We start from the raw sequence: 26,859 nt of genomic DNA on the forward strand, positions 1-26,859 counted from the left end.
TTTACGGGTTCAGATTTCTGATATAATTTTCCAAAGGACATGAGTTAATATGCAGTAGTCTTTTTTTCCAAGTATTCATAGATATTTATGTATAAATGTACTTACATAGTATATTTTTTCTTTCAGTAAGTGAATGCTGTAAGGTAAAGTGTCACAACTCCAGCCAAGGGAGGGATTTTTGCTCCCATTTGTGTTGTACTCAAGCACCAGATATAGCCTGCTAAATGACATTATATCATGCCCAGGGTCTTTCTTTCAGCTGACCCACGGCCTGAAGACAGGGTAAGCAGACACCTGCTTGGAAATGGGCACCAAACCAGCGCTACAGAAGTACGAATGGGGGCGGGGCTGTGTCCATGCAATCTTCCAGAGAAGGTGACAGTCCCTTACTTAAGGTCATTAAAAACTCTACCACATGCAATCTCACACAACTAAAAAAAAAGAAATTGAATATGAATTTGTTAATATAGAAAATGCTGCAAAATAAATGGATAAAGGCAAAAGGGGGTTTACAAAACAATATGCAGAGTATTATTTCAATTTTTTGACAAATTTTATGTAGGATTGTATGTAATATGTCAGTTTAAAGAAATTATGAAAGTTTATATTCCAAAATGTAAAAAGTGATCATGATAGAATGGAAAATTGTGAGTGTTGCATTTTCTTCTTTTTTGCTTATCTCTCTCTCTCCTTTTTTTTACACTGAACAAGTATTCTATATTATATACTTCTGGCACATCATGGTTACAGGTTTATAATTATTCTATAATTAAAAATAGCTATTTAAAAAATCTTACCATAAACACTATGTCATTTCTAAAAGAAGAGTGTTGAAACGGAGTTTCATTTTCCGTCCCTCACTGAGGTACATATACACATGCTTTAAACCATAGGAGATCAAGTTCACTCTTCCTTCCATATTGATGTCCTTGAGATAGGACAGGAACTTTTAAATGAGTTGCTTCTGGAAGTGTCATTTTTGGTAAATGGTTTTGTGTGTGTATCGAAGCACACATCATAGGTCTGTCACGGCCTTGCACGGAGAGATGTGTAATTCTTCATTCCGAGGTGGAGCAAGCGTGTTCTGGCTACTGCTGATAGAGATGGAACGACGTCTGCTCTTGTAAAATGCTAAATACAAACCCCATCACATTCTCTAGCAGAAACTGAACCAGCCTATCTGAATCCTTGCATTCCACATGATTTTTTGTCTATTGCAGCTCTGTCTCTCTGCTGGTAAGGCTGTAATGTTGCCTTAGATTGCACAGCACACATTCTGACTTCTCCTTCACCTGATGAGAAGAGGGCTGAGGACATTTTTGGTAATGACAGAAGATGCAAAGATTAGACTTTGCCACACTGATTTTCAAGTAGCAAAGAGGCTGTCCCCATACCATGAAGAGAAAATTTCAGTGATTTTGTGACCCTATAGGACACCAAAAATTGTTTTCACAGCAATGAACAGCAAGAGCAAATTAAATGGCTCTCCATATGGAGAAATTTAGAAAAGCTTTTCCATAACATGGGGCCTCATTGGTTGGAAGCCCCCTGCTCAGTAGGTACTAGTTGCCTAATTTAAATTGCCTGCATGAGGCTTCTTAAGAGGGCAATTAATGAGTACTCATGCACTTTTTAAAATATTGAGCTTTTCCTATTTTATTTAAGAGTAGTATCCTAAAAGTAGATTTAATCTCAATTACATAATAGCAAAGTATACATTAACACAGAGCTTAGCCCCATATCCAGTTTTAAGAATTATCAGCAAAAGTGTGTTGTGGCATGCCAGGATTTACAACAGGGTACCTCATGAAAAATATACAATCTTCCTTCTGAATAATATATTTATGAACTCTTGAGGATGATAGCTTTTAGGTAAATACACGTGATTTAGGGACTGTTTGGGCACCAAAAACACGCTGGGTTGGCAAGCAGCTTCTGTGCTGACTGGCATGCAGTAGGGTGAGGACTTTCCCCCTCCTGCCTGTCAGCTGGCATGGTGGGAGCCCTGAAAACCCCTTGCCAAAAAACCTCTTTTATGTGGATTTCTGAGCAGTAGAAGTGTGGATTATCTGGCTTGTGGGTCACCTGGAGCCCTAAACTTAAAGTTTAACCAACACTCATTGAGTGTTTGTGATGTCCCAGGTATTTCTCCACGTGCTACGAGTACTCCTCAGTTCTGGCCTCCAACCCTACTGTTGACCTTTATGAAAGGTAGGGCCAGGAAGGGAGGGGACCCGGAAACTCTGAGAGGTCACTCTGCAGCTTGCTGACAGCGCTGAGGACTGCATGAAGGAGAGGAGGAGTGTGAAACTAGTAAAAGCGACAAATTTTGAATTATGGTATCTGTCACTAGCTATTAACCAAGCTGTGGGTTGCCTCCACTGAGAATCTCTTGACTACTCTTCACTGGTTTATTATCTCCCCACAATTAACGTACTGAAATCTGAATGAAACAGAAAAAAATCCCATTATGTGTTTAAATATTAAACATGCTGCATTAACAAGTAAACACAATTTAGGGCCTTAAAGTGGTTACAATTCTGGAGAAAGCATGGGAATTAATGATGAGACCAGGTAGGCCTGAAGATGGCTAACCCGGAAAACTAGTTACCTGTCTCATGCTAGTCTCAAGAATACTTACTTTATTGAGACCTTAGATTCTTGGGAATGCTACAGCTCTGCCTTTGAGCTTGCATGCCTTATTCTCCATCTCAAAGTCAGACTTAGAAAGCCAGGGGACCGCAGATCCTCCAGGAGGGCCCCAGCGACCCTCCTCATAGCCAGGTCAAACGCCTGGTGGACTCCCCACTCAGCCTATCAGAGGAGAAGGAGCTGCTCCATCTTACATGGTCATGATGCATTTAAATGGAGGTTGGCAAGTGGAAGATGGCAAATCTCTGAAACTTTGAGCTCTTGTTCAGAGAAGGAAGGAAGGAATTAATACATTTTTGCATGCATACCATGTGCCAGGAACTACTCCAGGTAGTCATAGATGCTCTCTCATTGAAGCACCATAAGTATATTCAACAGCTATGAGCCAAATTATAGGCACAATGCATAGTAAAAGGCTCTAAGTGTTCAGAATTCCGCCACAAGAAGACTGCTTCTAGAATCACAAGGAAAAATTTTAAGCTTCTAGTCCTCATGGTTAACATATATGAAACACTCAATATGTGCAATGTACATGCAACATGCTAGTCCTCACAAAATCCTATGAAGAAGCTATTATTATTATTGTCCTCATTTACAGGAGAGGAAACTGAGGCTAGATTGAGAAAGGTTACACAGCTAGTGTGTGGCAGGCCCTGCCTGTCTGTCTGCAAATTCTATGCTTTAACCATCTCTGTCTATATTTGTGGTAAAAGATTAGAGTGATATAAATTTTGGATTGACATAAACTTTAGAGGGGCTACTATAATAAGGACATTGTTTTATGTGATGTTTTATTTATTACTAAGTCAGATTGAATAATTGTGTAAAATACATACAGTGGTACATGAAAAAAGAAAAAAATAATCAAATGTAGGTTTTCTCAATTTTAAAGGAACTGACAGCATTCGCCCTAATACAGCAACCCATTTTCCTTGGCTCTGCCACTGAGACTCTCCTGACTTATCTCCCTTGTAGCAATCTGCATCTGGATGACAGCCTCGCAGCCTTCACTAAACCAGTCTTGCCACAAAATAGATGAGGCTGGTAGGCCCCGATTTGCCACAAAAGCAAGTCACTTGAAAGGTCCTGAAACAACAGCTCATTTTATCACAGCTGTCTGCTGCAAGCAGGAGGCAAGCCAAAGTAGTTTTTCCTTTTCATTAGCAGAGGCACTTGAGTTGGAATCTCACGTTCTGATCCTGCTGCCATTACATTTTTTATGTTCCCACAGGCGGACTGCAAGTGCTCGACAGGGTCATGCACATCTGGTGTTAGGTGCCAGCGTGGAGGGCTTCTGAAGGGCCCAGATGAAATTGAAATGGACAGACCCTTCTGTAGCTCAGAGAGTGTGCTGCCTAAAATAAACTAGGAAAGTAAGACGATGGAAGAAGTGGGAAAAGGTGCTTCAGGAGCACAGGGAAGAGTCCATTTAGCAGCACTGCACAAGGGGCAGAAGATAGCCTGGCTTCCAGGATGTGTGATTCACAGTGGGGAGTTCACGTGATTGTTCAGAGCCATGCAAGGAAATCTGGACCTCTTCTCTGAGAAGGGATAAGCCATTTAAGCAATTAGAACTGCTTGGTAAGAGGTTCTCGCACACTTCTTCCCTCCCCACAGGACCGAACCAGCACTGCCCAGGAAAGCGTGAAGGAAGCAGCAGCATAGCACCCCATTTGGAAAGGAAACACTCATGAGTAAACACAGAAGCAGAGCCTCAGCTCCCTGCAGCCTGTGTGCCCAGCTCAACAAGCTGTGACCTGCCTGGAGCAATTACTGGCCAGGAGCAGCCTGGAGCAGAGCGAAAGAGCCAGCTCATTTCCATTTCCACTCGGAGCCACTGGATGGAAGGACCTTCCCAGCCCCAAGGAAACAGGTTTCCTTTACTGTGGCTCTACTAATTAGGATTCAGATTCAAGGGAGAGCAAAACAAATGCAACCTTTCATTGCCAGGTAAATTAGAGGTGGTTATTTATGGCATCAAGGATTTATTTCAGACAACTCTCCAACTGTGTCTGCAGATTATTCCCTTGGAGGCTAACCGGGGGCACAGGCAAGCAAGGCGAAGTGCAGAACTGCTGGGGGAAGGCAAAGCAGACAGGAGGCCCGGGACATTCTGTGTAATCCTAGGATCCAAAGCACCACTTCCCTTCCTTGGTTCCTATGCAGAGGGGGCAGGAAGACGCCCTCAGCTGAGATCCTAATCAAGTCCTCACGTGTTGTCATTTCCAACCTCAACAAGGTCTCTTAAGAGACCCTTGGTGGGCTCCTTTCTTCTATTTCTATGGGTCCAAAGGGGCACCTGTGAAAAACTATGGGGCAGAGATGACAAGAAACTAACTGTATTCTATAATACCTGTGAATTATTTACTGTGAGAGGATTACACATTGTAAGGCAGCTAAGAAAAATCTTCCTTTATATCAAACGTTGCAAAACAGGGCTCATTGGTATATACAGTGTTAAAAAAAAAAACAAAGGTGTCAACATTTACTGTAGGGAGTTTGACATGTAAATCCAACTTTGTTGTTCTAGAAAAAATAAGAGTTTCTGATGAAACTGTGCCCAGCTGTTTTCACACCTGCTACTGCTGAGCCAGTTTAGACGGCGCAGGCTAGACGGCCCTGCTTCCTCCTCGACCTGCACCACACACACGCTGCTCCTCTGAATTACCTGCCTCGCCCCGTGGGCACTTCCCAATCTCTGTTTTGAACAAACTATCTTTGAGAATGAATATTTGCTTTGAGAAATTCGTTTGTGTCTCTGATTCAATATCGACACTTTGGTCATTTGGGAAACACATCTGTCATTCGCACTGCTGGGAAGCTCTCACAAAGGATGGCTCTCAAGGGCCCGCGCCAAGTGGAACTTTCTGCAAGAAGTGGAATGGCAGCCCTTGCTCCTACCGCATACGATGTGCGTGTACATGTGTCTGCACACACGCCACCACTCCACCCTGTGTAACTGCACTGGGCGTGCCGAAGGCCACCCTGGTGCCCTGCTGATACCGTCTTTGGACACTATTTTGGACTTAAAAAAATGACTGCTGAGAAGTGGGTTTATTCCTTGAGCGAGAACAATTCCCATGGGAGATGCTATAGGATTCTGGGGAAAGTTGGGCTGGAAACCTTCAGTGAGGTGTGTGAAGGAGGTGGGCACTAAGAAAAGCAGGCCTGTGAGGAGAGGGAAAGAGTTAGAAGCCATTGCATGCCCCGAGGGCCTTCTGTGATGATTTTAACTTGTAGCATGGAGCCTGAAACATGGAAATAACCACGTTTAGATGCTTTTATCCCACTGGACTGTAATTGTGGTTGTCCCAGTCCCTTAGCAAAGTCTGATACACTAGATAGCCTTGTGAGGTGGCGAGGGAGAAAACAGGGGAGGGGTTGGCCTTCTGCAGAGTTTGGGTGGGGTTGCCATAACAAAGGATAAATACTGGGTGGCTTACATGAGAGAAATTCATTTGCTCATGATTCTGGAGGCTAGAAGTCAGAGATCAAGGTGTGGACAAGGTTGCTATCTTATGTGACCTCTCACCCTGGCTTCCAGGTGACTGTTTTTTTCCCTGTGTCTTCACATGGTCTTCCTTCTATATGTGTCTGGTCCAAAGTCTGTTTCTTATAAGGACACCAATCATAGTGGGTTAGGGTCCACCCTAAAGACCTCATTTTTATTTAATTATCTCTTTAAAAGACTCCAAAGAAGGTCACATTCTAAAGTACTTGGGATTAGGAACTCAATATATGGCTTTTGGGGAGGTACAATTCAGCCCTTAACACCTGGTCTGTAGTCACTCTTCTGCTGGAGTCCAAGCTGCTACTCACCATGTAGAAACAGCATCCTCTTGGTGGAGTCTGTCCTGGAGCTCAAGGAGGTGCCCAGGAGTAGAGACAGCCCCTGTCCAAAGCAGTGAATGGGAGTGTAGGGCAGAGCAATGAAGGGCAGACCTCCTCCCTGAGGAGCAGCGAAGGGAGTGGTGAATGGACAACCAAAGAGTAAGAGAAAACCTCCTCTTTTCATGCGTGTATATGCTGATCCCTCAGCGTGGGCTGACCTGATACCTGGTAAATCTGTTAGAAAATGAGTGGGGACAGGATTCAATCTGCCACATTTCAATACGCTGATGGTTGTTCAGGGCCATATCTGCTCTATAAAGGGAGGAGATCTACAGTAGACACTACTATGAAGTGAATATGTGTCCTCAGACCTCTCTTTTCTCAGCCGCATTCTCTGCAGCTATATGATGGAAGAGAAACTGTTTGAATGATATGAATGAAAAACAGCTTCTTGAGTCCAGGACAGCAGCTAACTGTAGTAGCTCATGCATAACCAGCAGCTTTGTCTCTAATAGACTTCAGTGAGACAGGCAAAGGAAAAAACACTCACTCCAATAATAGAATGTTAATGCCTATCCCCAGTGCCAGGCCCAGAATAAGCACGGGATAAAGCTTTTAAGACAGGAGGGGAAAAGAATGAGTCTCCATTAACTGAAGTTGATACAACATGAATGTAAACAATTACAGCTTAAAAATCCTGGTCCTAGAAGTGGAGAACAGGGGAGATGGTACCATGCTCTCTCGGGAGCTCTGGAAAACAGAAGGCATGCCCAGCTCTCCTTCCGAGTCCCAAGCTTGCTACAGGTGTGTGCATGTATCTGCCATCTTTTTTGAGGGTCTACTGGTACTTCTAGCAAAGTTACCTGAGGGTGGCATAAAGAGGAACCCAATGAGAGAACCTTCCATTTCTCTTGGAGTTAAATTATGAAAATATGGACTTCTTAATGGGCTGAAATAAGCCTGTGATTCTTCACCTCCAGAAATGGCTATCATTTCCAAAGCAGATACTTATCAAAGTAAGAAACTGCTAAGGAGTGCGCTCACTGAAGAAATCAATTTGCATCCTCAGGCAAGAAGGAAATGTTATAAAAACTGTCCAAAGGGCAGTGTTTTTTTCCTTCAGAAAATAAAACTTTAAAAGGGGATGAGAATTTCAGACAGGGAGGAAGAACAGTTGCAAGAGGGGCACTGTACAGAGGACGATGATACGGACAAGAATGCGAAACGGACAGATACTAAATAATTTACTTTCCTATAGATGCCGTGTGTTTCTCTGTAATGTGTTTTGCTATTTATACTGACTGTACTATAAAATATCACCACTTTCTCTCGGCTACTTCAAGTTATACACACATGCAACATCATTTCTCATCACTGTCTTTATACTGGTTACTGGGCCTTGTTATCTTTTTTGATTTGCAAATAAACTATGCTCTCTGTTCTCTTTTGAAGACCTTTATCAGAGCCATCCAGTCTTGAACAGAGAAACATTTCAAGATCAAGAGAGAGGAAAGCTTATAGTCTTTCAGCAAGCAAGATAAAGATTCACACATAATTAAGCCAGGACTATAGAGTTATTTAAGTAGATATATCTTTTAAGAACAGTCAAACTGCTATATGCTACTCAGACTGTTGGGGTCAGTACTGAAAAAAGAAAGGGAACAAAGTGTTGAGGACGAGGGCAAAAGGGAGGGCCTAGAAAAGAGGGAGGGACAAACAGTGGGTTAGCAGTGTGTGTGTGGTGGGCCCTTTGTGTAGTTCACCCATGAGGTAAAAGGTGTTAGCTCCATTTCACAGGTGAGGCAATGGAGGAGCAATGCAAATGGTAAGAGTCAGTATGTTCCCTGCTTTCTGTCTCTGAGACCATGCACTTTACAGGGTGCTAATACTCCCCCTCCATGATCTCAGATGGGATAAAATAAAGGTCTCTTGGTGTAATCATTCATTCACAGGACATTTATTGAATGCCTCCTATTTTTCAGGTATGGGGCGAGATGCTCTGAAAAACGAGATGAGTAAGACAGTGCTGACAAGAGCTACCTACCACTGTTCATGGGACAAGTGGTGTCTAACAAGGGGCATCCTGAGCACTTTTTAGCTGTCATTTCATAGACTCTGTATATCGACCCTATGTTAGGAATTGCTGTCCCCACTTCACAGATGAGGGAAGGGGGTTCTGGAGAGATCCAACAGCCTAGCCAAGCTCTGCGAACAGTCTGCAAACGGCATCTCAGGCCTGCCTGAGTTTAACACCCACGCTTTCCCACACTGCTTCCACTCACTGGCTTGAGAGATCAAGTTCCAAGCCCACAAGGAGACTAAGTGTAGGAGGTGAGGAAACAATCTGTGCAAGTGGTTACAATATAAGAAAAATATTAGTGCCTTTATTCCATTATTTCCCAGATGCCTTCTCTGATAATGAGGAAACCAGGGCTGAAGTCACAGCTAGTGATACTAAGCTAGTATATTAATTCACTATTTGGTTATGCATTCATTATCAACTTTCTGCATTTACTTGCTGGAATTAGGCTTCTACCTCCACTACAATCATAATAGGATATCAAGGAATGTATATGACTGTGAATAAGTGAGCTGAAATTTCCATATTTGGGGAGTAAGAGGAGCTCAGACTAGTATTTTCACATAACAGGCTTCTACATTAGGCAAGAGTTTAATGCTTAAAATTTACCTAAGAGGTGTATGCTACACTTGTGATTTTTTAAAAGAACTTCTGTGCTGCTCTTATTTCTTTAGCAAGTCCCTTGGATTCTGTTAATAACTATTCACTTACAGTCAGAGTGAGGTGAGTGCTTACAGACTCAGAGACCCTTACACAGCCCATACGTGGTCAAGTAAAATATCTTAAATCAACGTACAGGCAGAAACCCAGCAGCATACACTTAAAGTGCCTTCTGTCACGAGGATAGAAAACTATAAACAAATCATTAATATCCTCCCGGTTACCTGTTCATAAGTGTATCTGCTGTGTCAGCTTCTAAATGGGTCCTTTCAAGAAGAGAAATTTTATTTTATTGGGAAGGAGAAAGATAAAATAGAGCCAGAAGGTTAACAGAAGTTTAACAGGAACACAGGGTCATCTTAGCAATTAAAGGCTCCCCGGGAGGTTAATCACCCTCACACAGCACTTACAAATGACACCTGTATCAGCAGTTACAAAAACCTGTGTGCAGCGCAGTACTCTGATCTGCACTCTGCAGTGTTATCTTATTTATTTATTTATGTTGAGCGGCCGAGTTGTAGCAATACTCTTTCCATGATCCATTTAGGAAAACGGAAACGAATGTCACTCAAACTGTCGCAGCAGTGTGGCCAAGAGTCATACAGTCCAGAGAGTGAGATCTCAGCAGTTCTGTAGCAGGAGTTTTACTAAATAAAAGAGCACATGCAATGAGGGTCCCTGGGAGCATGCCGGGGGCCAGCTGGGGTGGTTTAAAGGACCTCCAGTTTCAAAAATTCCCATTCTGAAAAGACAGTGTGCTGCTTCCTGGCCAGAATCATGACGGGTTTGTATCAGATATCAATTCCCTTTGACTCCCTGCCTTCACCCTGGTGATGCAGCTCTCTAGGCCCAACATGGGACTGCTCCTGTCTGGGGTGCCCTGTCAGCAAACCGAAACTCAGGTAGCTTCCCTGACCCTGTACACGCTCTGCTTGACCTGAAAGGCAGCACACCCAGGCAGCCAATCCCAAACACCAAACCAGCCTTGGGCCTTTTCACCCCAAACAAGGTTGAGCAGGTGGCCCCAGACAATCAGGTACTTTCTGTTTTTTTCCTCTTTGGTCTTTATTCTTTATGCTAAAAAAGCTTCTCACCTCCTTCCCCATTTGGCAGTTCTCTGAATGGAGACAGTGCATTCATGAAGTGTTAAATAAAATTTGTTTCTATCACCTAGGCAGTCATCTTTAGTCATTTTTTAACAGCACTCATCCAAACCATCATTATCTCTCAGGTGGCTCCCTCTAAAAGGCCTCACATTCCCTCCACTCCTGGCGCCCTGCCCAGCTGGTCCCTGCCCAGCAGAGCAGCCGTCCACCTCTTATCTGGGCAATTCTGCATCACGTTACCCCAGCTTAGTGGCTTCCACTGCACTCAGAAAAAATCAGAACCATTACTACAGGCCCATTTGCTTTCTCCAACTTGATATACTACCTCATTTACAGCCCCCCCCACCCCACCTTTCTACCCTGAATCACACTGGCCTTGGTGGTCATACTGGCCTTGAATAGAATCTTGGCTTCGTGTCACCAAGTTCTGCCTCCTTAAAGAGGCCGTCCTAACTAGTCTATTGAATATAGCCCACCCCCGCCCCTCTTTCATCACTACCATGGAACCTTCTTGGAGTGGCCTTAGAAAGCTTGTGTCTGAAGTCATAGCATTTATTTATCACGTGTCTTCCCATCCTTCCTGTTCCATCTGCATCCCCAGCAGGCAGGGCAGCCCTCGGACACGGCGGAGGCTGGTGGTTGCTGTGTGCAGCTCCTGCAGCGTGTCAGGGCCTGGAGCTGCTATTGACATGGAATATGGAGGTGAAGTTGAATCTTTAGGAGGGTCCAGGTATCATGGCACCATAGGATAATAATTAAAACCACAGTGATTATGACTACACTTAATGAGCACCTACTGAGCACCAGATATCGGACTGGGCATTTTACACATATTTCATATTTGAACCTCCCAATAGCCCTCTAAGGTTGCTAACTGCAATGCTACACTAACTACTTCATTAGGCAGAGGAGATCAGATACTAAGAAACAGTGTTCCAGATATTTCTGTGTCAGACTAAAGAACCAAAATGTTTGGTTGGTATTGATGTAAGTCTGTAAAGGACGTGAAACCACTAAGGATTCTTTTAGGAAATAAATTCACGTGCCTGGGAAATACTCTTGTGTTTTTCTCTACAGTCACACTCTACACCACACACACCCTGAGGATACCGCCTTCTCAGGGACAAGTGTGTAAGTGATCTCTGGCAGATCCCCCAGCTAATGAGACACTGCCCCTTTTCCCTGCTGGGAGGGAGTGGGGTCAACCACCTGAGAGCACAGTGCCTCCAGGAGCCCTGGACTCTTTGCTGCAAAGGAAAGGAGCACATAAATATAATATAAAGTGTCATTATTCTGGCAAACATACTCTAATTCTGGGCCAGGGACATAAAGCAGCCTAATAGTATAATTTTGAAAAAAATTATAATAATTATTTTTTGGCAGCCTGGATTCTTTCATCTTTATATGATGATACCAATGTTTTAAAAAGATTATTATAATGCTGCATGGCAATAATAATAATAACCCCTTATTATGTGTAATGCTTTAAGAGTTTTAAAAATACTTTGATATAAAGATATAAGGTTTGATTCTAATAGCTATCCTTTGAGATACGCATGCGTGTATGCCAGGAGGACCTATGAATTCCAGTGAGTCTCTCTTAGGGCCTAACAGATCATCTCAGAAGCATGGACACTTTGTAAAACCCTAACAAAGCCCTAACTTCTAAGCATTGTCATTTCTTCTGTACCAGACGGTCACACTTAAAGCACAATGTCATATGTATTACTCAGACTTCAAGCTTCCCAATAAAGATACTATTTGATAAGTACAGAGAGAATGTTCCACAAAGCCCTTTCATATATATTTTTTCATCCTTTGCCTTGTGGCGATTTTTTCCCCTTCCAGAAATAATGCTCTTCTAGTTTATAATTGCTGTTTCTGTCTTAATGAATTATGAGTGCATTTGATAGTTTCAGAAATAGTCATCTTGGGCAGTGAACCAACTAGCAGCCTTCTCTTCCTCAACTGTCTCCCAGAAAAAAAAAAGAGGAACAAAGACAAAGCAAGGCACTTCACAAACGATGCACTTCACTTTAACCGCAGTACCTTGCTCTTTCTCCTTCTACATCTGAGGCCGCAGCGGCTCTGGGGCCCCTGCTCCTGAACTCTCCTCTCTTATTACTGACATCGGGGCCTGAAGTCCAGGCAGAGATGCCTGCACATCTGCTTGCTTTCAGCAAAATGCCAAGGCTGCTGTGCCGCCTTTGCTCCGTGCACAGGAGTGTATTCCCAGGAATATACCAGAAATCTCCAAATTCAGAACCAGTCAGCCCAAGAGAAATATCTTTATTGTGTAAGCCAGTGTTCAAATATATTAAAGTTCTAGTTTATGTTGAAGGTTAAAGAAGTTTAGCAAAAGTCAGTTTTAATGAATGCCAGTTCCCTGTATGCGCTTACCTCCAGAAAATGTTCTGCCTGCTGTTCTCGATCCAATTTCCTTGACGTTGTTGTAATCAGACCTGCGTAGAAATGAGAATATTTGACTTTTAAATTCGGGGCAAGTAGTTTACTGAGGCTAGGAAACAAGTCCAGTTAAAGGAAAAGCAAAAGTGATGGGAAAGTCACTGTCCAGTCCCCAGTGGTAACCAGGTGGTCTCAGAATTACTCTTTTTTTTTTTTTAGGGTAAGCAATTTAAGAATCTTCAGAATTATTTAAATGATTCTTTTTATTTTTATTTACTGATTTGAGAGGGAAAGAGAGAGAGATGAGAGAGGGAAAGAGAGAGAAACACATTAACTTGTTCCACTTACTGACACATTCACTGGTTGCTTTTTCATGTGCCCTGACCAGGGGACCCAACCTGCAATCTTGGCATAAGGGGATAATGCTTTAACCAGCTGAGCTACCCAGCAAGGGCTTCAGAATTATTCTTAAAACAAAAGAAAATTTACAAAGAAAATCTGAAAAATTTGTTCAGGTTTTGCTTAGATATTGTAATCAGTTTGGTGATGTAAAAACTCACTAAAGAACCATTGTTTTTCTGATAATGAGGAATTTGAATGATTTATTTGCATATGACTAAAATTCTGCAGTAGGAACCTCATTAAAGATTTTAGAATTCTTGAACAATTAATATGTTGTTGATGCTGATTAGATTCTGGGTATGGAGCAGCACTTTCTTACTCAATTTTTTTATGCTTATCTTTTTTTTGATATACTTGAAAAAGAAGGTTATTTCTGCAACAACTATTGTACACAAAATTATTGCAAATTTAATAACTCACATACCTAACATTTCATACTGTAATTTTATCATTTTATTATACATGTTTAAATCTTCATATAAAGTAAGTCCCACATGGGAAATACCTATCTTTCCTTTGAATGATGTTTCTCATAAATGAATCACCCATTTGTGCATAAAGACAAAGAAAAGGGAATGAGAAGACAAAACCTTCAAGGCCACTGAGGTTATTACACTAATTTGTCTTTTGCATGTATTATTATTATCATTATCATTATTATTATTGTCAAATGGCAATTAGGAGGTCACACTTACATTCCTTTCTTGATTTTCCAGTGTCTCCGAAGATAAGAAGCTATGGATTGGGCTGTTTTCATGACATACACTGACTGACACAAAATTGCAGAGAAAATCCCATGAAAACCTCACTCCCAAGACTGGAGAGGTAGATGAAATAAGGAAGAGGCACTTTACCGAGGTTTGCTAAGGATCTAATGACCGCCAGCTTTTATTGTACATAGAAGTGGTGGGTGTTGAGTACATGGTGCATTTTAGAGGAAGCCAAGAAGAGGCTATGGGAGGTTAAATGGCCTTCAAAATAAAATCCCACAGGAGCAGCAGAGATCTTTACCAGCTACCCCCCACCCCCCCACTCACATCTGTCTACACTCCCATGGAAGGGAAATCCATGTTTCCATCACACAGATAACCTGCCTTTCCAAGAATTCTTGCTGGAATGTGTCCCACTCCACTGCTTCACCCTCAGATCTTTCAAATGTAGGTCACATGTTAGCTCAGGTGTTAGAGAGGTGACCTCTCCACCAGGGTGGGGTACCCATCTAACTCGTCCCAACAAAACTGGTATTCTCCACCATCATTGTCCTTTGCTCTATATGACAATCCTTGCTCATTGGTCTGCACTTTCCTACTAAACAGATTGAGAGTTCCTTCAGGGGAAGGGCCTGCCTTCTCTTTCTGAAGCCCTGGTGCCCACCAAGCTCCTGACCCAAAGCAAAGAATAGGAACCTAGTTAATGCTCAGTTAATGGAAATTGCTGTAGAAGAGATAGATTATTTATATTCCAATCTGCAGTTTTGCTACAGTCTGGGGTGTGTTTGCTTGGGAGGGTATCGTTTGGTGGGTAGGGAGAGTATGGGATGGTGGGTAGAGTGTATGCGCCTTTAGTATTCCTTTGAAACCACTGATTGAGGTCCTCTGTGTGAACAGTGACATGCTCCGCACCCTTGGATATAAAGATGAGCTATTGTTTGAGGTTACAGAGAGAAGATGGTTATCAGGAATTTTAAGTGAAGGAATCAGTAACTTCTCTTCTCTTGCTGCTCATCAAACCTCCCAGAAACTCAAAACACAGATTCTGTGTCCGGCTCCATCCTTCCTTTACTGTATCTGAATCTCCTGGGGTGATGACTGTCCCCTGATTCTAAGAGAAGGTTCTATATAATTCCACCATCCTTTGTTGACTCTTGCTATGACTTTTTACTGACATTAATTTTTCTGCTCAGCCACATCCAAGGAGGAAACACACTGAGCTGCTTCAGCATATGGATCAGATGAGGGGGCTCAGTGTGTGTGGGGGGCCTGAGCAGGGGGAGACGGAGATGCTGTGTGAGTACGCTGGTGATCGGGCTGATAAAGGATGAGTAAAGGGGAACACAGCTCTCTGATTCACATGGACTGTGGGTCAGTGTGGTCACACCAGTGGGCGTCTAACACATCAATCTGATGCCTTCATGTCCAGGCCATTCTATTTTACAAGGTCATGTGTCACAGAGGGTCTTTCTCAAAAGGGGGCTGGAGGCTTTCACCTTTTCAGGGGGGCATCCTCTGTGAGAGGTCACAGTGGGAGTGAGAAATACTCATTAAATAGAGGCTACAAATGGGTGAAGGGCTGTCACCTTCCACTCTGCTGTTAGCCTGCTGCTCTTCCAGACAGAAAGGACCAGGAGCCCTTTGCCCTCTGTTCCCCTGAGGGCACTGTGTCATTTTAGGTCCCACTCGCCCGGGTCGGGCCTCCACAGCCCACTGTGGTGTGGCCGTGCAGGGGGAAGAGGCCAGTTTTCTCTCCTAATTTTTCTTAGGGTAATTTTTTAGGAAAGTCACTTGTTTTAAAAAAGCACATGTGTAACTGACAGAGCAGCGTGGCTCCCCTTCCATCCCTATACCTTCACCAAGATGAGTTTTTCACATATTTATCAGCCACCAGAGAAAGCTGCAGGCTTCCTGGGAAGTCTGAAACAATATACACAACAGTGAACCTGGAGCTGTGAGAAAGGCAAGCAGGTTCTGCGACTGGAAGAAAGACAAGGCAACCTCTGCAGGGTGCAGGTCTCTAGGTTTGTGTCACTTTCATCGTCACAGAAATGAGGTAAAAGTATCTAATGCAAAAGTGAAAACCAGCAAGAAATCAGATGAGATAGGGTGGGGGACAAGGGTACAATGTTTCTTTAGGGGATGAGGAAATACTCCAAAATTACAGATTACGGTGACAGTCACACAGTTCTATAAGCATTCAGAAAGACATAGAATTGTATACTTTAAACAGGTGAATGATATTTTATGTAAATTCTACATCAGTAAAGCTGTTAAAAAATCAGTAGGGAACCATAACTGTGCCTTTTAGATTTCAACATGTCTTTCTAGTTGGAAAATACTTTGAATGAATGAATTAACAAATGAATGAATGAATGGTGGGGTGAGGGAGTTAGTTTAGGAATCAGGCATGAAGAGGGGTTGAATGGAGTGATCAGGTTTGTCCATGAGGCTCTGGAACATAAAAATAATGAACAAAACATTTAGGGTTAAATCCACAACTGGTGGTTATTTGCACTGAAAACAAAAACAAAAACAAAAACAAAACCTTATCAAGCCAGGGTCAGCTACATTAAAAAGGGTCAAAATCTTTCTTCTTTTTAAACCATCAACTTTCAACCTTTTTTATCTCATGGCACACATAAACTAATTACTAATATTCTGTGGCATACCAAAAAACATTTTTTTGCTGATCTGACCAAAAAAGGTATAATTTAGATTGATTTATAATAATAATCAAAATAATAACCTACTCTTTTTGCTCCCAAATGAAAAAAATCAGGTGTCTGTAGTTGTATATAAAGATTTCTGGTACCAAGAATTAATCAATCAGACCCAACCTTGTTATGTGATGGGCCAAGTACATGACCTGTGTTTACGGTTCAAGCCAGGGCATTCACACTGGATGGCTATTGTTGTGTTGGCTGTTGTCATTTTTTTTATTTGACAATCTAAGGGAAAAGAGGTCAGTGCTCCTGACTAAATAGTCAGGTATTGTACGTTTGAAAAATTCTTGAGGCGCACTGGTTGAATATCACTATACTAAAGGAACATACTTAGCATGAGCTATGGTGCTTTGGCAGCCCTGTGTTTTTTTACAGTCAGAAAGGAATGCAGTGAGCCATCCCTCATGGTCCAGAGGAATTAGTCAAATTGCCAAAGCTGCATCTTCATTCTAACAACTTCGTTGTAGTGGAATGCAGTTGGTCTGCAGAAAAGGAAAATGAGTAAAACAGAGCAAAATCCCTCCACAACTGCTGTGATTCATCACTACGAAAGGCCACCTCATTGCAATCTCTGCAGGAAAGGGGCATGGGCATCACACATGGAATGTGGACCCACACAGTAAATTGCAGACTGACACGACAAAATTGAATTTCAAAGATAAATCATAGGCAAGCTTTTGAATGTTGTTCGGAGATATAAACAAACACATCATTTGATATAATTATGTATGCAAACCTCCAATTTAGGAGGGAAGCTATGCCAGACCTAAGTGAATGATGCTCAGTGAAGCAGGCAGGAGGGCACATGGGCTGGGACCATGCAATTACATTAAAATGGCCACTGTTGATTTTTGGTTGTGGAGATGGAGGAGTCTAACAATTTCCCTGAAAAACAGCCTGAGCATGAAAATGAGGTTGCCTCTTCAAAAGAGAACCCAAAATGTTCTAAGTAGTTACAATCAGAGAAGTGACACTTGTGAGTGTGACATCTTTTCCCCGCTCCCTCTCCCTGTGGGTGTCCTGGGTCACAGCTGTGTAATCTACTGCTACGGCATTCACATTTTCTTTAAGTGTTACTTGAAGCAGTAGAGTTCTTAGCTGTTTCAGCATAATTTTCCAAGACTCTTGGAAGCTTGGGTTTGTCTTAAAAATAAAGCTACAATCATCAGCCCTCTGAACCAAAATTAGTGCTTATTGTTTCGTTTTCATATCCCATTTCTCCACGCCTACTCCCAGCTATCTGGTAAACCCCTCAATATTCTTCCAGAAAACTCAGCTATCACCTTCTCTGTGAAGCCCCTTCTGGCCTTTCCTCCTCTTGCGTGTTGCATGTTACTCAACTGCTGTCTCGACCTCTTTACAGTTTTGGGAAGGCAGAAGCTCTGGATAGTTCACTAGTTGAACTCAGGAGGCTCGATCAGTGCCTGTCACATTGGTTGGCTACATAAATACTGTGTCATAGCACCCAATGTTGGGCTCCCATTATTTGTTAAAGACTCAATCTTTCCAAATAGTATACAAATAAGAGGGTGGTGAATAGGTCTTATTCACCGTGTGTTCTTGGTATTTAACACAGAACCTGGTGCATTGTAGGTATCAAGGAAAACTTGTCGTAATGATGGTGACAAGGACACTGTCTTTCAGATCCCTAACTTGTTTAGTAAAGAGGCCACAATGGTCCCAATGAGCAGGAGTTACCGTGATCTACATGCTCTCTTCCATCTTTTGAATGATTTTAGTATTTTCCCAAGTTTTGGATACCCTCTTCCATGCTGATAGTTGGAGGTTGTTAGAATAATTCCTGATAGCCTTTTAAAAATTTTCACCTGCTGATTAAAAGTTTTAATCTCTAATGTCATGCACAGGGGCTTTGTGGCCATTCCACTGTTCTCTCACATTCTGGTTTCTATCTAATTTATAGAGAAAAGTGGGCAAATATTAATATAGTAGTGTCCAACATTTGACTACTGTGTGCCAGGCAGTATAGCAAACTGTTTACATACATGATATCACTTAATCTCACAACAGTTCAGGGAAATAGGAACTACTCTGGCTCAGTTTATAGGAGGAAACTGAGTTAAATTACTTGCCCAAGGTCACCGAAGACTGAGCAAGGATTCAAACCAGGAACCCTGAAGCTTCTTCACTGTCTCCTTAGCAGATGAGGATGCAGAGTGGTGGCTAGGCCACCCGCCCAGGAGCCAGGAGATCTGGGTCCCAGCCTCAACTCAGTTAGTCACCAGTTATGAGGTTCCAGCAACCACATCTTTTCTCTAGGCCCTTGTTTCCTCTTCTAGGAATGTTCTAATGCCTCTTTTCAGTGTGAAAAGTCTACAACAATACAAAAACTTTAAAAGGAGATGCTTCTTCTTCTTCTCCCCCCCACTCTCACCTGAGTCCACTTTCTTCTTGATGGACCTGAGTCCAGCTATGAAGGTCACCTAGGAAGGAAGAGGGGCTGTATTCTATCTTTTTTTAATCCACAAAATCAACACTTAAACGTCCATCTGCATAGATCTCAAAGGGGAAAAGTAAAAATGTCACTTAACTGAGTTTATGTTTTTAAGTAGGGGAAAAAACACCTTAGTCATTCCCATGTTTGTTGCCTCTTCTCCAAGATTATAACTTTTAGAATCCCATTTCCACATCTCATTTTAGCCCATTAGGAAACCCTAAAATGTTCCCTGCAGTATTTATACATAGACATGAGGCTGTGTGATGAATTTACAAAAAATAAAAGGGACACAGTGAATGCAAATTCAGAATTGTAGGAAAAATTAAAGTTGAAGTGAACACATATATTAGGTTTATTTTAAAGAATAGTAAGCAATGGGTGGTCTTAGACTATAAGATGTTTGTTTGAAAAGAAAAAGAATAACCAGAAAGAAAAAATACAGGAGGCTTACAACATCAGTTATGAAGGGATTAAAAACAGAATCCTAGAAACTGGCCCCATCACGCACGCTTCTGAAGTAAGGGCTGTTTCATCAAGTGTAAAGGTTGGGAGCTGCTCCACTGAGCACACAGTGCTGCTATTAAATTTACTAAAGAAAATCTGACAGGGGAAATCACTGAAGAAGCTCGAGCCTACAACTTAAGCTTTTCTTTAAAAATAGTTATTTTCAAGATGCTCCCAGAACAGTTTTAAAACTGTGTAAGTGAGGGTGCAGCTAGAGCCAAAGCATGAAGACCATGTGGATTGATGTGGTTCATAGCTGTGGCTTTTCTATAACAGATAAGTTTCATTCTTTTCCTTTTTTGCAAGCCAGTGGATGGCACTTCCTGCCTTGGCAGCAGAGACACCACAGGCAACATTTCTTCTACCAGAAAAACCTTCCCTTTTGGATACAAGATTTGGTAGGTGCTGCAGGTAGTAGAGAGAAAAGCCAGCTTGTGAAGGAAAAGGGTTGATGCTGGCACATACCTTGTGCCTTCCCTTCAGGCTTGGTTGACAGATGGAGCTGCCCACAGCCCGAAGGGAGAGTTCTGAGCTCCAGACATGCCCTGCTCACTCATTGTACCCCTTGTTATAGACAAGATCAATTAGGGACATCTGAGTCAAGGCAACTTGTCATCAGGGTGGAGGATAGGACAGTGGCCAACAAAGGAGGACTAATGAAGAAGATGTGTGGTGAAGGATGTTTCCAAAGGCCTTTTCCTCCGAATAATTCTCTCTTGTAGCAGGTGGTCCTGCCATACACACACATGTACACACACATATACTTAGGACCAGAGATGCTGCACATGAGTTTAATTTTGCTGGAATACCTGGATACTCACCAGTCCCATCTGCCCTTCCCTCAGTTCCTTCCTCACACCTGTGCTCGTGGCTCTCCTCCCAACCTCACAGAGATCCCTCCGGCTCTGCCTTCCATTCAGCTGAGATAAAGACATATTTATGCACCTGAAGAAGTCTCCAGGCAGTTTTAACTAAACCTTGAATGCCATATTGGGTTTCGTCAGAGAAATTCAGCTACAGATGGTGAACCAATATTAAGGGTGCCGTATGAAAAGCTGCCATCTTTAGGTGCCATTAGCATACCACCGATGCGTGTGCTCAGATGCACATTATGGCACACTTCTCCCCTTCACTGTCTCTGTCAAGATTTTTTGCATAATTCTAAATATTGGTTGATCAAAATAAGAAAGAAAAAGTGACCGGCAATCTAAATGACACTGGACAGACGGGCTTTAAGGTTGCTGAGTCTGAGAAGCCTCCTGGTGTCCTGGTTAGCAGCACACTGACCAGCCCCCAGGCTCTGCATGACACCGCCTGGCTTCGCACCCCAGCCCCACCCCTCGGCAACCGCCTGCGCTTTAGCAAGTGACTTAGTTTCTCTAAATATCAGCCTCCTCCTCTGTAAAGAAGGCTCATTAAATTAAATAACCGATTTCGAATGCTGAGCTTGGTTCCTGGCACATATTAAATGCTCACAGAATGTTGCTTTACTGTGAGCTCCAAGGATGATGCCTGGAGTATCACATGTGTTCAAGGGTCTAATCTTGTCTCCTTTCTATCCTGAGAGCCCCTTCCAATGTGTCTAGACATTTGGGCAAGAAAAATTGTAAAATGTCTGCTACTTACTCTGTCATCTGGTAGATAGGGAAACTGATGCTCACAGTTTAAGTAATTTTTTCAAAGATTTATTTGTAAGAAATCCATCATCCTTGCCTTGCTCCATGTCATCGAGTGGACAGTATATACTCTTGGCTCTCCAACTGTGGCGTGGGTCAGCAGCATCGGCATCCCCTGCGAGCAGCTGAGAAATGCAGAACGCAGGCTCCCTGCAGCACACTGAATATTGAGGCACCTGGATCTAGACCATGGCTGGCTTTCAAACGTGGCTGTGCACTGAATTCCCCTGGGGAGCTTTAAAATATGCAGATGCCATGGTCCCACATCCAGGAGATCTGAATGATTTGGTACAAGGAGGGCCTAGGCACAGGGACTTTGAAAAAGGTCCAGGTGATTCTAATATCCAGCCAAGTGTGAGAATCACTGTCTCTGCAGTTGTTAGCCCTGGGGGAAGGGGTTCTGGTAATTAATTTCTCTGGCTTATCTAAATGGTCTAGTTTTCCCACAATGAACAACACTCAATTTTATAGTCCACAAGAATTTAAAGGCCAATAAAATGGCACAGTCTCCTGAATGTCCTCACTGCATTCCAGAAAGTTCTGTCTGAATCCCCCCAGCAAAGGAGTCAAATCGTGCTTGCCAGGTTTATTCTTCCTTTAGATCTGACACATGCTTTGTGTCTTCCTCTCAAGCCTGGCTTATGTCAGCTGCAGTTCAGCTTTTTCATTCCGGAATACTTTCCTGTTCTGCCTGTAGGGTTACACCTCTCCTCGCTCCATCTGGCCCCGACGGTTCTCATTGTGGAGGTAAAACACCACCTATGTAGTGATTCTAATATTCCCCACAAAAGCATGTTGGATACAAGGCACAGGGGTAAGAACCAAGAGGATACAACAAGTCCCCATGTCTGCCTTCATGCAACAAGCAACCTCGTGAGGGAGACAGACACATAGGCCAGTGACTGTGTGATCTAATGTGTGTCCTTGGTAACTCCAGGTGCCCTGAAGAAGGGAAGATAATGCAAGCTGTGTGGCTGGGAAAGATAAGAGAACAAGTTGTATTTGTAGTAAGTCTTTACTAGTGAATAAGATCCCAACAGATAGAGAAGCTGGAAAAAGTTACAATATCTAATCACTAGCTGAGAATAATGAGACAGAAGACTAACAAAAAAGGTAAATCTGGTTTTAAATCTTGGTTCTGCTATTTCTTAGCTGTGTGACCAGGGACAAGTTACATAACTTCTCTGAGCTGAGTCTTCTCTCTGACAAAGGGGGTGGTAACAATCCCCACAAGGCTTTGGAAACAAACAGCACAGAGGAAGTGCTCGGCAGAGTGCCTTGCACTGAGCAGATGCTGTTTGGAAACACATGCAGCACCTACGCAAAGCAGTGAAATATCTTTTATTTGTATTAAAATGCCTCAGAGCACTGGGATGCTGTTACTGATCACATTAGAAAGGGAAACCTTATTTCTCTAGATAGGTCACCTCTGACAACATCTGAACATTTAGTAATCAGGCAACTGAAAGTTTGTTTCCTTTTGTTTACTTGAATAAAAACACTATAAAGTTCTTTAATTCCTGTACACTCTGGAGGTGTGAAAGCAACCGCTGCACTGCCCTTAGAAATGACTTCACTGGAAGTAATTTGTTTCTACATCTGTTTCACAGGACAGATGAAATCAGGAGGATGTGTGGAGTGCGAACGATGCTGCGGAGGGTGTGTGGAGTCCTGGAAACACGTGTGCTGTGTAGCTGCCCAGTTCTCTCAGACACTCTTTGCTGCATGACTGATACAAGGTCTTAGGTAGAAGCGATGTTTACAACCTAATTTAAAACATTCTGGGAGAAATATCACTTGTTATGGGAGCTTTGAATGTTATCAGAAGACTGATAATCAGAAGACTGACAACACTTTTTTTAATATCACGCATTTTCAAGTTAATTTTCACACAATTCAATGCTTTCTTTCTGTCTTTATACACACACACACACACACACACACACACACACACTATAATACCTAATTTTTAATTCTACTCATCTGAAAATTTGTAACAGTGATGTGGCTGGTTGAAGTTTCCCTTTGTACCACCTAGGTAAATTAATGGGGAGAAAGGTCTCAGGGGAATAGTTAATGTGCTGGAAACAAACCATCTGCAAAGCACTTTAATTTTAACCACCACCATTTTGATGTTTTAATTGCAAACGACCTATGTTACTGTTCTTCAGAGATGGTCCATGCAGGCCTCTCATCTGGCAGCACTTTGTTAAGAGTGACATTAGCCTCGTGTGTTCACTGGACAACAGTAAGCACGTGTTCCTGGAATATTCTAGAGCACACATTTTCAGCTACTATAAAATCCTTCTCAGTGAGAGTCTGAATTAATGAAATTTCATGGTCTTTCTGTTCTTTGGGAAGAAGGACCAAGTATTGCAAGGATGATGAAATTTATGCCTAATCATTTATCAATGCAGGAACTTTGTGTGAGTCTTCAAAATTGCTGTGTGCCTCAGTTTCTCACTTTGAAACATAGCGATGATTTAATCGGGAAGCAGCCTCTTCCTCTCTAGAAGTAACTTGCAGTTTGTTTTTCTTTATAAGTAGAAATAAAGGAGGAGCTGGAATCCTTTACAATTCATCGGGAAACACGCGCTCAATCTGGGAAAACATGTATGTTCCCTCTGCTATTTAGTAAAGAACTTTATAAACAACCCCGTTACAGCTTTATCACGGTGTCTTCTGTTTGCATACTTGTTTCCTTCAAGAGCTCCGTGGCCTCTCCAGGGCAACCATGTTTTTATTCATTTCATGTTCATTATGGGGATACCTTTTAAGAGACTAGGCTAATCTTCGTACCTTTTGTGCTCAGCACAGCGCCTGGCATACAGCTGGCAATCAACACGTATTAGTTTACTGGATAAGCAAACTATGCAATGGAAAATACCTGTGGAAGTGTGTGTGGACATGTGTGTACCACCCAAAGCAGGAAATGGTCCATAGATGCGAGAAGGATCACCTAGCATTTATGTTACGGCTTCCATAAGTTTCCATGCCTTTTGGGAAAGGCTTCCAAATAAACTCAAAATAGAATTATGAGCTACAGTGATTATTCTGGACTTGTAACATAAAACATTACAAATTCATGAAGCCATGTTCTTTTCACATCGTATGCCAGAGTCTGATGTTTGTGTGGTTAATTGAGGTTGATGGGGGTGGGGGGGTGGGGAATGGCAAACTGCCAACATTAATGAGTTTTTCTACTCTAATATGTATTTTATTTCTCCTTTGCCTTTACTTTTCGTTTAACTAAATTGTTATTTATCCAACAATCTGTCACATAAGTAGGGATTGCTAACCTGTCAGAAAGGGTTCAGCCCACATTTCACTTCCCAAAGAACACTAAACCCTTGACGGGCAGCGGAGGGGTGGAGAAAGACAAAGGGAAGGGTTGCCAGAAGCAGCAGCCTCTGACGTCTCCAGGTCCACCAAGCACTCCACAGCGAACATCAAAATGGAAGGGGAGCCAGAGGGCCTTGCAGCATCTCACTCCCAGCTGGAATCAACCCATTCAAAATGCAACCAACAATCTAGCAGGGGGTGTGCTCAGCCATGTAATAGCAAAAGAGTAACATATGTGGCATTTTAGTTTCTGTTCAGATGAAAACAAAAAACTGGCAATAAAGTGAGAGAATCGGTGAACGAGTAAAGCTGAGGAGAAGTCAGAGAGACAGGCAAGGCTGGTTCTGTGAGACGGGGCTGGCGCGTGCGGAGCTGGGCAGCCTTGAAGACCGCCACTGCATCACTGCCTCAGTCTCATCTAGTCTGCATTTACCTGCAACTGCAACATGAACACATTTCATTTACTGAGAATTACTCTGTGTGACTCCTAAATCTGTGCCCTTCAGCAGCATACTGTAATTTCTTTTTGCTCGCTTTTCCTTTTCTGCTCCCCTTGGTAGAAGAGGCAGACATCTGTTTAGGGTTTCCCCCTATATCCGGGATGAGGACAGTGACTGCAGACCTGAGCTGGGGACATGTGTACTGGCCAGTCCCACATTAGGGGTTTGGCCATGCTGAGGTTTCTGTCTCTTACTCCTCGTCTTGTCATCGAGGCTGATCCCATCCCCTCCCACACGGTCTGGCAAAGGCACCAAAGCAGAGCTGCTAAATGTTTCTTCTATCAATACATTTCCAGCAGTTTAGCACTTCCTCCTTGGGGCTAAGAGTTCACACAATAGACACCCACTTAAAAACCAACAACATGCCAAATAAACATGCCACCCATGTCAAAAGAAAATGTCATCTTTACTGGCATTCAGTATCTTCTGAATGAATGGATATGCATGGATGTGCACACAGAGCCATGAGTGTGGATTTTCAGACCATTCATAACACCACGTCAGTCCTTTCCCAGGGAAATTGAGCTCAATTCCTCTGTGGCTGTAATTAGTGGCTGGTTAGAACTTGCACATGTTGATGCTACATGTCTTGGAACTGGCTCTGGTTTAGTATCTATTCTATAAGACTGTTTTATTCTGTTGCTATTTTGCTTCTTTCATGTCATACTGGTGCCCTAACATCAGAAAACCTGGGACTCTTAAACTAAACAGACTAAAGTTTGAAATTATATGAATGGGTTTCATTGTCCCCATGGAAAAGAACAGTGTTGGAAGATTTTGCATTAATGAACCAAAGCAGCAGACAGGACAGAGGGCAGGATGCATCCCACAGTTTCAACAGCTGTTTTGGGCACTGGGTTTTTAATATAACATAAACTGCAGTTCTGGCCCCACCGTTTGGCAGTAGGTACTGGCCGTAGGAAAAGTCTGAGAGTTATGAGGAACAAGCAGTGACTAAATATTTATAGCCCAGCTATTAAAGGCTCAGGTGGAACTATGCGAAAAAGTAACATGGGGACACAGAAGAGTCAGCCTTGAACACTGCCTGGCAGGTGCAAGGAAAAGCTTCTCAGCACGGGGCCCCCTGGTTGGAATGAGTAGGAGTTTGTGAGAGGGAGATAAGGAGGTGGGAACCATTCATGGTATGCTGATGGGACAGGAAAAGCATATGGCAAGAAGTACCCCCAGTCCTGTCCCAAAGTTACTTGAAGAGACCTTCGGGGAAATCTTGGAATTTTCAATATTTATGGCTGGGTCTGGAAGGAAAATAATATCTTTCTCCTTATGAATACTCAAGTCAGTAGGCTCTAGTAGGTGCTTTCTTAACTTTTAACATGGAGGCATTTTTACATTTTTATGCAGCACGAAACAGCACTGAGGGCAACAATGGGAAAAGCTCTTCCATTCCTGTCATACTCTGAATGAAGGCACCAAGACCACATTATACACCAAGACCTGACCTTAAAAAGTGATAGTGTGGGGGAGGATAGGGGAACACCAGAGTGCCTGTCAGATACTATTTAAATAAGGCTTCTTCCTATTCCCTTTGCCTCCTCCTGGAGCAGCACTGTAGCCGGGTGAGCAACCACCCCAGTCTGCCCGAGAATTCCAGTTAGCACCGAAAATGCCAATTCTACACCCCAAGAAACACCTCGACCTTGGGCAACCAGGACAGTTGGACTCCCTAGGTTTAGATAACAACCCAATGCTAGGTCTATGGGACTAACTGATCACACAGTAGATTTTCAGGGCTGGGTGCATGTGAGAACTTTTATTATCTTGCCCTGCCACCCACTTCCACTTGCAGAC

At 42.8% G+C, this 26,859-nt stretch overlaps 1 protein-coding gene across 2 annotated transcripts in view; it reads right to left on the reverse strand.

The window, feature by feature from the left end:
• FAT3 (FAT atypical cadherin 3) overlaps positions 1 to 26,859 on the reverse strand; it is a 640,331-nt gene that overhangs the window by 185,582 nt on the left and 427,890 nt on the right. For both annotated transcript variants that reach the window (XM_028515239.2, XM_036028695.1), the window contains exon 4: positions 12,730 to 12,791. In XM_028515239.2, the coding sequence (XP_028371040.1) occupies positions 12,730 to 12,791 (62 nt within the window). The remainder of the gene's footprint in view (positions 1 to 12,729; positions 12,792 to 26,859) is intronic.

The sequence above is a fragment of the Phyllostomus discolor genome, chromosome 6, assembly GCF_004126475.2.
Source record: "Phyllostomus discolor isolate MPI-MPIP mPhyDis1 chromosome 6, mPhyDis1.pri.v3, whole genome shotgun sequence".
NCBI classification, from domain to species: Eukaryota; Metazoa; Chordata; class Mammalia; order Chiroptera; family Phyllostomidae; genus Phyllostomus; species Phyllostomus discolor.